The 12,662-nt window shown below is 47.0% G+C and overlaps 1 protein-coding gene across 1 annotated transcript; it reads right to left on the bottom strand.

Annotated features, from left to right (window-relative positions):
• Positions 1 to 2,836: 2,836 nt before the first annotated feature.
• Positions 2,837 to 12,265, bottom strand: LOC127307609 (uncharacterized). Its single transcript, XM_051338340.2, has 14 exons — positions 11,835 to 12,265; positions 11,080 to 11,154; positions 10,864 to 10,974; positions 10,474 to 10,600; positions 10,293 to 10,387; positions 9,967 to 10,090; positions 9,004 to 9,084; positions 4,857 to 4,955; positions 4,533 to 4,706; positions 4,332 to 4,419; positions 4,191 to 4,258; positions 4,052 to 4,120; positions 3,581 to 3,712; positions 2,837 to 3,315 (listed from the first exon to the last, which is right to left on the bottom strand). Exons 1-14 carry the CDS (start codon positions 11,873 to 11,875, stop codon positions 3,094 to 3,096), a joined length of 1,506 nt encoding a protein of 501 aa, XP_051194300.1. The 5' UTR covers positions 11,876 to 12,265; the 3' UTR covers positions 2,837 to 3,093.
• Between the last annotated feature and the right edge of the window lie 397 nt (positions 12,266 to 12,662).

Here is a 12,662-nt window from a genome sequence, read left to right as displayed (position 1 = left end):
CATCTGCATTATTATTATATAAAGTATATAATTAACCATCATGCATTTGTTAAACTAACTAGCTAGAAATAATAGAAATTAAACAATGAACTACACACATGCCATATTTTATCAATGACACATGAAAGGTTCAAGTTGCTAACCGCGATCGAGGAAAAATAAATGAGAAAGCTCAAGTGTGGCTCGGACACTTCATATCATGTTTCTTTCAATCTCTCGGGCATTTCATCGAACACCTTATGTGCATAAGAGGAACCAAAATCAAACCCACCACCCACTTGTGAAGATTGTGAAGAGATGTGACACCAAATGGCTAAGTGAGTGTGCTGAACGGTATATATAGGGGTGCGGCTTTAGTCCCGGTTGGCCTGGCCAACCGCGACTAAAGCCCCTCCCGCACCCCAGCTGTCGACCGAGCCCGCTGGGCCCAGACGTTTGGTCGCGGGTCACCTCCCGAACCGCGACTAAAGACCCCATTAGTCGTGATTCGTATATTTTGGGGACGGATGGAAGGCTCTTTTTCTACTAGTGCTCCGTCGCCATCTCCTCAGGCTTCGCCGCGTCGCAGCCGAGGAGGACGTGTACATGCTATCATATGCTAGCATGCAGAGCGCATGAGAACACCAAAACGTCGGACATGTTGGGTGGATAATATTAAGACGAAAACTTGGCTACTTACATTTTGTGATTATTAAAACTGAAATTAAAGTAATTTGCTGAGGTATGTGGATGGCTTGCAGACATATAGATAGAATTTATAGATAGTCCTTGCGGCACTCGTGAGCTCATCTGGATATTATCTACAGCAGTCTCGAAACAGTCGCGGGGATTATTTACCCAATTTTAGTGACATGTTAGCGAGTATCAATGTACTCCCTCTGTTTCATAAATTTTGTCATAGAACTCAAACGATGACAAGAAATTATAGAACAGAGAGAGTATGTAGGATACACCTGGGCAAAAGTCGGGCCGGGCTTTGGGCCAACCCGAAAAAGCCCAAACCTAAAATGCCAAGCCTGAGCCCAGGCCGACTATCGGGCCTATAAATCGAGCACAAATCCGGCCTCAACGGGAAAAGCCCAACCTGAACTTTACCTGAAGCGCGAAAACTGTGAGCCCAAGCCCTGCCCGGCCCGATGTTCGGGCTCAAAAATCAGACCCGAGCCCAGTCCGAAGTATAAGCCCAATCTAACCCGGAATTTTTGGGCCAGGTCGTCCGGGCAGGGCTGCCCATGCCCAGCTGTAACATAGGAGTTGTACCATCTTCCCCGATGTTCTCTTCTGTGGGAAGAGACATTTTTGTAAAGGAGAGTACCGGAATAAACTGACTCGTGCACCAATGATGCTTGTCGTTTTTCGGCAACCAGATCATTTGATCTGTTTGTGGGTGTTGTATAGCTTCAATAGAAAAAGAAAGTAAGTTTAGTTTCTACTATCTCCGTTTCAATGAGTAAGGCTTAAATTTAAAAATAAAAAGGTTAAGCTAAGTGAAGTTTAACTAAATTTTTAGGGAAAATATCAATAACTATAAAATTATATAGATATCCCATGAAAATATATTTCATGATGTATCTAACGGTGTTGATTTTGTATTGTCCACGTTAATGATTTTTTTCTAAAAACTTGATCAAATTTTACATAGTTTGATTTTAAAAAAATATTCCTTATAAATTAGAACTGAGGTACTATAAAAATAAGTTTAGCATCAGAGCCTCGAGTTTTTTATGTGCATATAATCAACCGGCGTTGCTAGTTCCCGACTGATCAAGAAATAGGGTAGTGCTCGGTAGCTAGATTAGGTCACGGTTACGCTGGACTTGATGGTGGGCTTTTCTAGGTTATGGTTGTTATCCCTTTTTGTCTTTTTGGTTTTGATTGGGTTTTTTTCAGCTATTTTTTGTTCTTTTACCGTGTTGGGCTTGCGTTAATGGGAAGAGAGTACGCGCTGCTGGAGGGAGACAAAGACAAGCATATAGTTGTGAGCAATTGCACAATAGCTTGTCCTTGTTTTTTATCCTTTTTATAATTGTAGTTGCCATAACTTTTTTTCCTATATGCAGAGTGATGTTTTGGCACATGGGAGCGTATACTCCCTTTATTTTAAAATACATGTTAGACATATTTTAAAATGTCAAAAAAATTGAAACAAAAATTTCGCACGCACATCTTTATGTGCTATGCTCACAAAGTCGTTTCATGAAAAATCGACATGTCATGTGGCGTGTGTAAAAAAGACAAAATTCGGTGCTGAAACAAAGACTTGTCACAAGATAAATTTTCTCTTTTTCGCTTAGACTACAAAAAATATCATTTTTTCGTGAAACTTGACGAATACACATATATTATAGAGATGTACATGTAAATTTTTTTGTCAAATTTTTTTAACACTTGAAAATATGTTTTTATGGTAGAGGGATCATACGCACCCGGGAGCCGAATTGAGTTTCTCGTTATATGGTTGGCGATTGCATGCGTATAATGGACAACCTATTGTTTTAGGTGCAATTGCACATATGTGTGCAATTCGGACCCGTTACCAATTTTTTATATGTGTGCTTGCACACATGTGTGTAATTGCACATATGTGTGTAATTGCACATATGTGTGTACTTAAGATCCAACCTGACAATGTGTTCGCTTCGTGGTTCTCAAATTCTAATGTTCACTGACACTCCATATAATTCCCTACTTATAAAACCTCTGCCCAGCAAGGTTTGATTATGATGGACAACGAATCTCATTTGAACAAGACAAATGACTAAAAGCACATCGGGTCAAATTGGACAACCCTTAACAGCAGACGGTGAGACGGCAAATTGATGGCCGTGGAAAACAATGGACGGCATTCCTTTCATTTCGCCAACAGGCATCACAACTTACAACATCCACAGCAACAAGGAAAACAGCGGACCACAAGAGACGACCGCTATGACCCATGAGCGTACCCGCCCAATGCTCACAGCCCCTCCATGCAGCCAGGTCACACGAGCCATGGCACTAAATTACATACGTATGTTACCTAGTGTTAGTTACAGCACCGTGGGTCGTCAGGATCTTCACGTCAGTCCAAACGGGATCAGATGTACGTGTCAGCTATAGTCGCTGTCCAGATGATGATTGAGTTCGCCTGTGACGAGACTGCCCGAGGCACATCCTCAGACGCTGAGAGAGGCTGTCCCCCATCTCCTCCCTCTCGCGCTTCAGCTTCTTCCAGAGTGCATGAATCTTCTTCTCCTTCGTTTTTGGGGGTGTTGATTTGGTTGATTTCCTCTGTTCATGCCTCAGCGGTGTGGCCAGAGCCTTTACCGTCATGTTCTGTGGAGTAAATTACCAGGTGAGAGGTTCTTCTTTTCTCAGTTAAGTTAGTTTGCTGGCAATATTTTTGGAGAAAAAAATGACTGATACTGGCAAGCGTTGCTTCGAATGGGGCATAATAGCACGCCCGACTAAAGGGAAGCACATGGATCATGGAAATCTTGATTTCTTACACGAATACCTCTCGTACCTAATGTGCCTACTTTTCGTCTCAGGTCTAGCACTGAATGGATAGAGTGGAAGGCAAGAAACTCGAGAAAAGTACCTCATGCTTATCATTAGTACCGCCTGGAGGTGATCCATCACTGGCCGCACCTAAAGATGAACATCTGCCCCAACTTTCTCTGTTAGAGCTTGTGTATGAGCAGGACTCCTCGTTGTGCCTACTCGTTTTATCCTATTACGAAAGGTATACTCATTAGTTATTACCATCAGAGAGCTATACGATGTTGATGACCAGCAATGGGTATTGACCACCCGTATCAATATTCCACTGATCACAAATTCTTATGATGAAGTGACTTAATGTAAGAAAAGGCCAAATAATCATAGGGCAGATGGAGATAACAACTTGACTGCAAAATAGGTACAACATCCATTCGGAAATAAGTGAGACTTTATCTAGATACGGATGTATCTACACATTGAAATGCGTCCAGATACATCCACATCTAGACAAAGCTGAGTTACTTTCCGAACCGAGGGAGTAGCAGCTAAAGAAATTTATGTACTTTACCTGCAAATGCTGTCCAACACTACCACCATCCATGCCTGAGAGGTTATGATTCTCATCCAAAAGGAAATCCTGCATTTGACGGAATTTGTTAGGAAAGGGTCTTCCAAAATAGATGCCAACATACTGCTAACAAACCTACCAAATCGTCATTCTTAATGGACAACTGATTCGCACTCTCGGATAGCAATTCAACAACTGAAGTTGTAGCTGCAGAAAAATAAAGCAGTTAGTGAACAACACCTAGTCATAATTTACAACATGAGAAGGGCCTGTGCCAGACCATTTTGAAAGCCATGTGCATCTGTTGATGAACTGCCTGCATCAGTTCTAGCTGCCCTCAGACCATTGATGATCTCAAAGAACAAACTCTGGAAAAAGAGCAACCAAAAAACAAGGGTGATTTCCTTTATATACTTCATTTCAAACAATAGAATACAGCAGTTTCCAGTTTGGTTACATAGTAGTATTTCCCAAATTTTACCTCATTGGTCATGGTACCAACTTTTAAAGCACCCATATGTAGCTTATTTGAGCCTGATGCAGGCAACTGAGGAGGACGCAGAGTATTGTAGAAAAATATCGAAACTGAATCATAATATGACTGAGGTCTCGGGGAATTATGATCTCCCTCAAATTTTACTATACTTTTATCCCCCTGTACAAAAACACATATGTTAAAAAATTGGCTAGCATGCTCATTGACAAGGAAAGTCAACCAGCAATCCCTATATTATTTTAGATGTGGTGTCTGGTGTGACATCTATTTGCCTGTGAAACTTTATAAGGAAGCTACATATTCATTTACCCCATATGCTTCGTGAATACGATCACAGTGGTGAGGCTGAATAAACATGTCATTTAAACCATGTCCAAATAATGCAGGAATAAATGTCTTGGGAGCAAGCTGATTAAGAAAAAAAGAGAACACTAAAGTCAGTTGCAGTTTGAAATTAGCAGACAATTTAAAAGTTGCTGGAATTTAACATAAATCAACAACACTTGAGATGTCTATGCTGAATAATCCACGCTATTAGAGGACCAAGGTACCCCCCTTCAAAACCCAGCAATAACGCATGCTGTTGGTCTGTCATGAAACTACAGTAAGACATCTAATTTACTTACGAGGTAAATTTAGGAAAAGGGGATAATTTGAAGTTTTCAAAGAGTGAGCTTTTCTTAGAGCATCTCCACTCGTGCCCCCGACGAGGCCCCCGAGCGACGTTTTTTCCATCCGGACGGCGAAATTCGGCCCAGTCGCGCCCCCGGTTCCTCGTTTTCGTCCGGATTTGGCCCTTCATCCATCCGGCGAGCCCACGCCATCCCCGGCCCCCCGGGGCGCGCTCGGGGACTCCGGACGAAAGATTTTGGCGCGAAACGTCGTGTGGACCCGCGTAGTCGGCGACTGGAAAACCAAATCCTGTCGATTTTCCCTCCAATTTGCTTGCATATCCCCATTCCCTCCAATTTGCTTGCATATCCCCATTCTCTCCCGCCGAAATTCCCCAATCTCCTCGTCTTCCAGCTCCAGTTCCCGGCGGCGTCTTCTCGTCCAGCACCACTCTCCTCCTCGTCCTCTCGTCCACCAAAATGCCGCCGAAGGCGCCGGCGAGGAAGATGCGGGCGAAGAAGACGAAGCCGCCGAGCATGTCGAACGCCGAGTGGGCGGCGGACGAGAAACGGCGCGAGGTGGAAACAAGCGGCAGGGCGGAGAGGGTGAAAAAAGCCGCCGCCAAGAGGGCGGCGGCGGCCCAGACGAACAAGCGAGGATGGTCGGCATGGCCATGGGCGGCGCAAGATGTTCCCCGGCCAATGGCCGACGCAAGGTACAACCAGTTCCCCGTCGTCCTTCTCCCTTCGCCGTACTCGCCGTCGCCGATCGCCGTGTTCCAAGAGGGCGCCTACGTCCAACCGTCCGTGCCCACGCCGTCGCCGCCCGAGCTTGACGTCGGCGGCCGCTCAAGGACACCTCGCCGGCCATGCGACGAGGGCCGCTCGCGTTCGGTGCGATGGCGGCGCCGAACGAAGAGGAGATCCACGAGATGATCACCTCCGCTCGCCGCCGCCGCCGCGAGCCCGGGGTTTTTCATGGCCGCCGCCGCTGCGTGCCCGGGGTTCTTCACGCAAGAGGAGCAGAGGGCGACGGCCGCTGTGGCGGCGCGCAACGAGCATCGGGAGGATGTTGCCGACGGAAGCCAAGCCGTCGAAGAAGAAGACGAGGAAGAAGAAGAGCCAACACAAGCCGCCGCCAACCTGTCGAAGGGGAAGAAGAAGAGGAAGAAGGACTCGCCGCCTGCCGAACCGCGTATCAAATGGACGCCGAAGGAAGAGGAGTGCCTCGCCGAAGCTTGGAAGGTCGTGTCCATGAACGGCATAATCGGGGCCAATCAGTCGTTCGACACATATTGGCTTCGAGTGAAGCAGGCGTACGAGGAGCGCAAACTCGTCGATCCCTACTTCAACAAGACGAACATGAACGTGTTCCGGGGAGACAAGGCAATGGCCATCCATTGGGGGCTCATGCAGACGGCGTGCAGCAAATGGCACGGCATACAGGAGGAGTGCGACAAACGGCCGATCAGCGGCCACGACATGGAGCAAAAGGTATGCTCCGTCGACCCTGCATCACCGAGGTACATCGTCGTTAGCTGACCCGTATCGCCGTGCTCTTTTTTCCCCAGCTGCGCCGAGCTTTGGACATGTACACGGACGACACCGGCCTGCAGTTCAAGTTCCTCAACGTCTACGCCCGCCTCGAGAAGTGCGAGAAGTGGAAGGAAGTCCGCACGACCCTCTCGAAGAGCAAGACCGAGCAAGACAACCCCGACGCTCCGGCGGCAAGCGCGGCGGAAGGGCGCCCGAACTCGGCCGAAGAAGCTCAAAGAGCTCAAAAAGACGGGCAATCCCGCCGACAGGATGCAGGCGTCGATCGACAAGTGCTGGGCCGACTTGAGGACGCACGCCGACGGGAGGAACGACAAGTTCGACGGCAGGTGGCGGGAGATGCTCGCCAACCAAGGCGTCCGGATCGCCCTGCTGAAGACGACGGCGGCGGCGAAGAAGAGGAACACAGACTTGGCGTTCCTCATGGGCGGCGGTGACATGGAACTGATGGACGAGGAGACGAGGAATTGGTACCAGGGCCACCGCAACGACATCCTCCGAGCCCCTCCGGCCAGTCCTTCGTCGTCTCCGCCGGCTCCTACCTCGTCTGCCTCACCATCTACCTCGTCGACTGCGGCTGCTTCGACGTCCACTGCCGCTGCTTCATCGTCGGCCGCCGCAGCCGCTTCGGCCACGACGTGTGAGGAAACTGGTCCGTCGGACACCGCCGTGCCGGCCGGGACTGCCGACGAGCCTGTCTCCGTGTAATTTCCCTCCGATCGCCGATCTGTGGCTGATCCTTTAGCTCCTTTTGCCGATCAACTGGCCGTACTTGTAGCGCGGGACGGCGGTTTGTTTGAATTTAAACTCTATCCGCCGAACTCCGGGTGGACGACTGGAAATACGGTACTCCCCACGACTTATTTTCGTCCAATCCGGCGGTTGTTTCGTCCGGATTTGGGCGTGGGGAGCGCCAACGAGTGGGGATGCTCTTAGTTTTGCATAAGAAAATTTTGTAGCAATAACAGGCTAAAAAATGGGTTCCTTAAGTTTTAACTGAAATTGGTTAATCAGTAATTACATAGTATCCTTGGTGAGAACTGGAGAACACCAGTTCCAAAATCTGACGCTGGCACAATGCAACAGATAACAGAAATCGCTTTATAACCTTGACACCTTATGAAGTTACTGAACACACATAGGGTGCTTTGTTGCCTGCATGAACCCCGGCCAGGCCCGCCAGATGCAGGCAACGGGTGTTTCGTTGCCTGCATCCGCCCACCAGATGCAACAGAGAGCTGTTTGGTTGCTTGCATGAGGAGCACGAACTTCACGCACCCTCAGCTAGGCTCCTACGAAACAGAACTAGAGTATTTCTCCATGGCCAGGCTGAACTGATGCAATGTATGGTACCAAGCCCACCTATGATCATCCTCCTCTATCTCCACGCCATGGTTGACATGGGGAGCAAATCCACAATTCTTTCACCTATCCTGGCAACAAAATTGGAATTGTCGTTGCCGGGGACACACGATGCTCCCTCTGTTTCTCCTACATCTGGTCCTGCGTCTCGGCATATACAACATCGCAGACTACACCACATGTTCGACAAGATGCTTGGTGGGCTCAAGCTCGCACCGTGATAATACAGCCATGTCAAGGTCCCCTCCAGGCACGCAAGCAACAGGTGTTTCCCTCCCCAACGCGCAACAATACCTCCACGTCATGCTGCTGTCCTCTTCTCATGCCTCGCCACATGACATGCTGCTATCCTTGTCCATGATGAGCCGTGCAGGCTGTGAGCTGCGGCATGGGAGCGCTGTGACAGAGGGCTAGGTCACGCCACACTGTGCTTTGGCAAGACCACATCGATCTCAAGCTGACTTGCGCATGTGTCTCACCGACATGTGTCACCTGTCTGATGGAACCATGGGTTAATCTCACCTAGTCATGTTTCTGGGCAACCATACTCAATCCCATGCAGGCAACCTAGAAAATCTACCGGGCCTGGCTTTCCAAATGCAGGTCATCAAACACCCACTCATGTACTGACATAGCTAGACACAGGGCTGAAGCTCACACCACAGCAAACTGGCTCACTGGAGTCTGGTAGCCAAAATGATGCAGGCAGCCAAACATACCATATTTGTTTGTCAATCTCCCGTATTTAAAGAAAACATGAGAATGCTCTATGTTGAGTTCCTTATGTAAAGATACCAGACCTGCTATCTAATCTGAGACATGATCCCTACAGTGAGTCATGGGCAGTATACACCATTGCAAAGTTGTTTTTATTATCTTCCGTGAGGTTATCGAGCTATATGTTACGAGCTATAGTTTATGAAGTGCACCTTTACAACATTAAGATCCATTATGTCAAACTTGGCTCTTTTCTGAATGGTTCGTCGCATGTACTGTAATGCCATCTTAACCTGTAAAGACAGAACAACTCATTAGCACTATGCAATTACAGCAATGCTCACAAAGTTTAGAAAAAAAAAATATCTTAGTGAGAATGCATCAAGGAACTTCACCAAATCTAATTATTTAATGAACAAATTGTCCTTCTATACACAGTAGTGATAAAACAGATTCCTCTAACTCAAATGACAGAAAAGAAAGCTCCAAATGTAGGAAAGCAATAATTCAACCAGTTTGTCCTTCTGTGCTAAAGTTGAGTGTTTGAAAAAATATGTTTCAGTAGCAGAATAAGAGTGTAATGAGATAATTTTTCGCAATCTTTTGCAAGTTGCAACTAGAGGGTGAATTGATTCGCTGTCCAAGCTAAATTCAGCTGGGTACTAATCTGATCGAAGTAACTCATACTTGGCACATTCTATCGAAGATATAAACTTTTGTTTCGTAAACTAACATCACGTCTAAGGAAGCATCGACATTAGTTTTTTTTGGGCTACAGGGCACATAGAAAAGTTCAGATGACATCAACCATAACTTCAGTTGTATCTGTATTGCATACGGACTGTATAATTTATGTCTTTTGCATTTAAACAACTGGTCAATATTGGTCACATGGTTTTTTATATAGTTGTAGCTTGATAAAGTGGCACACAATTGAATCGTGCAGCCATAATTGCAGGGAAAAACTAAAAATTGGGTGCTGGATAGAAAAACACAGATTTTGATGGGGCGTGGTCAAATCATTGTACTGCTATATGAAAACGTTGTGTCTGAAAGGGAACAAGAACCACAGTGATTAAGACACGGTTCCCAAATATTAAGGCAATGGACCTTCCAGAATTTCCATGATCATTTCTTAATGGTGGGGAAGCAGAATCTGAAGGAGATGCACGCACCGTGAATTTAGGAACACGGATTTTGTACACATCCACAAGTTCCAGCATCAAGCCATACAAGTTGGTGAAAGCGCTATCCAATACCATGCCAGCAATTGAGGGATCTTCTGCTCCATACAGTAGGCTGTAGAAAAAACATACAGAACAGGAATTCAAGGCCTGAAGATGTTCTTAAAGTATAATCTAAGAGCTAAACGGAATAACCCAAAATCAATTAAATAACACAATTCTGTACAGTAACCAATCCAAAAATATTGGATCGTTTGGAATTAATAGAGATGCCGCAATGTAAAAGGAGCACACAGTGTAGCTAACCCAGAAAGTACCTTGTAACAGCACCCATCGATCGCCCCCAAACGCCTATACGGGAAACTTGCTTATTGGTCCGCAGAAATGATACTGCGCATTTGAGGTCTTCTTTCTAGAAGCAAGTTACTGTGAATTTCAGGATACAGTGAACACCAAATATATGAATGCAGAAGAACAAAACTGATACTGATTATATACCTCATGCCAACCAAGACTGACATAATCTCCATCCGATAGACCTGACCCAGAAAAGTCTAGTGTGAAAACTGTGATGTTTGAAGGAAGAAGAATTACGGCAGCTTCATTTGCATCTGCTCGGCATCCGCTGCATTGAGTTAGAGCAAAATCCTGGTAAATATTCCACAAGATAATTGGTGACTGCTCGAGCTGATCAGCTGAATCACACTACTACTAAAGAGGAATTCAGAAATTTTAAATTGTACTATTAATCCAATGCGGCAGTTTCCAAAATCTTAAAATATGTATTACTAACATAAAGTAAGTTACACAAAAAAGGAATAATGAAACAAAGAAGCCCCATGTGCATTAGAAAACATATTATAGCAGTGAGCTGATCAGGGTAGGTACCTATTTCCATGGCAGTAGATCACACACGGAAGGGCAGTAGTTTCTGGAATGAAAGCGGGAACATAGTGGCTGCATTTTAAGGTATGACCCCTTGCATTTGTAAGCTGCCAGGTAAAAGTATACCAATAAGGCTATGAACAGAGATAGCGTCACTTGTCATCAGCAAACGAAAGAAAGAAGAAACCTCGATAATTGGTCTCCGTACTTGCCTCCAAGTCTTGTCGTTTGTACCTTCGCCCTGCGAGCATAAACTCTGTCTCCCATAAATACTGATCTGGATTATACTCTGATCTGCAAATTAGCAATCATTCAATCTCATCAGATCAGGTGCAGACGCTTTAAAATTTGAAAGTTAGCAAAACCGTATCAATGGACATGTGGTTCGAAAATGCAAAGTAACAAGTAAACATTGCATAGAAGTTAGGTTTGCAGCCTACGATATACATGGCATTGCAGGACAGTTTAAGGTTACTTCTCAACGCTATATGGATAAACATCATGTCTGAAACTCTGAACACATACAGGTACAACTATGCATAACATGACAACTTTAATGATCATCACATTGTCGTAACCATAGCTTTAATGGCACATGATGGTACTGATTTGCCATGGCCGAGCAACTTAATCAAGTCCAATGTACTATCATGAAAGACTAGCTGAAAAACTGCCCTTGGCTTCCTCACGCATCCTCCTCTAAACTGAACTTTCGATTTCCAAACTTGACCGCTGGTACGATAAACGTAGCTGGCTAAATGCTTGTCACGCGTATCACAAATTAAACAGCTGCATGCACTAGCATTTTAAAACCATCGACCATTTCGGGCCTGATGTGGCATGTGTATCGAAATCCCAATTGTATCCCACCCGCATTGTTCCAATTACAACGGCCGCGTGCCAATGCAACGCCATGACAATCAGCACCAAACAACAGAAGCAACGGAGGATGATGCGGGAGGCAGGAAGGTTACCGAGGAGGCCGGATGACGAAATTGACGAACTGCTCGATCATGGCGCGCGGCTCCTATGCGACGCCGCTGGGTCGTATGGGGTTGGGGTGGGTGGGCTCCAAGCGCTCACGGTGAGCACGCCCGCGGCCCCAGCTTCTCTCCCTCTTGGAATTCCGCCCCGCCCACCCGCGAGAACGCGGCCGAGCCCACCACGGGCGCTACAGCAATCCCCGGGAGTCCCAGCGAGCGCAGGCGCGCGCGTCGTCGGATCTGCGCGGGAGCTCGCTGCCGCGCCGGGAGCCCGCCGGATCCGGCGCGGTTGCCGGCGACCCGAGGCTCGGGACTCTCGCCGCGAGCCGCGGAATCCGGCGGGGAGGGCGGCGAGCGGGAGGTGGAGGTGGGTGGGCTCTGGCTCGCGGAGGTGGGAAGAGGGGAGGAGCAATAGCCGTGGGAAAATGGAGGACGGTAATGAAAGCCGACGTAATCGGGGCAATAAAATTGAAATTGTTTTTATTTCTGCAAATACGGAGAGTTGCACAAGTACAGTGTGTGTGCTACCGTATACCTGTTCGTCTTGGACAGGTAGAATCATATAGGGCGCGTTTGGTTGCTCGCATTCTCCTTAGCTCGCATGGGGCCAACAATTTTCAGATCGTTTGGTTGCTTGGGCCGAGCCACGTTGTTGCACGAACCGCTTCTCAAAGCAGTGTCGGACCAGGCCCTGGAGGAACGCCCGGTTCGGCAGTTTCCAACGGTGCAGGCAAATCTCCACGCCCGCTGATGCAAAGTGGAATCTTCGGCGCACGGGTGGAGACAAGAATGGAGATGGCGGGAGCTGCGGCGCGCATC

The sequence above is a fragment of the Lolium perenne genome, chromosome 6, assembly GCF_019359855.2.
Source record: "Lolium perenne isolate Kyuss_39 chromosome 6, Kyuss_2.0, whole genome shotgun sequence".
Taxonomy (NCBI): domain Eukaryota; kingdom Viridiplantae; phylum Streptophyta; class Magnoliopsida; order Poales; family Poaceae; genus Lolium; species Lolium perenne.
The sequence above is the reverse complement of the archived record's forward strand: the minus strand, read 5'-3'. Positions and strand labels throughout refer to the sequence as shown.

Bases quoted from the DNA above. Each gene is read 5' to 3' on its own strand.
- LOC127307609 (XM_051338340.2), bottom strand. From the start codon at position 11,875: ATGATCGAGCAGTTCGTCAATTTCGTCATCCGGCCTCCTCG. The intron at 10,975-11,079 runs CTTGGAGGCAAG...GTATACTTTTAC, and splicing joins CGAAGGTACAAACGACAAGA to CTGGCAGCTTACAAATGCAA. The intron at 4,259-4,331 runs GTCTGGCACAGG...ATTTTTCTGCAG, and splicing joins TGCACATGGCTTTCAAAATG to CTACAACTTCAGTTGTTGAA.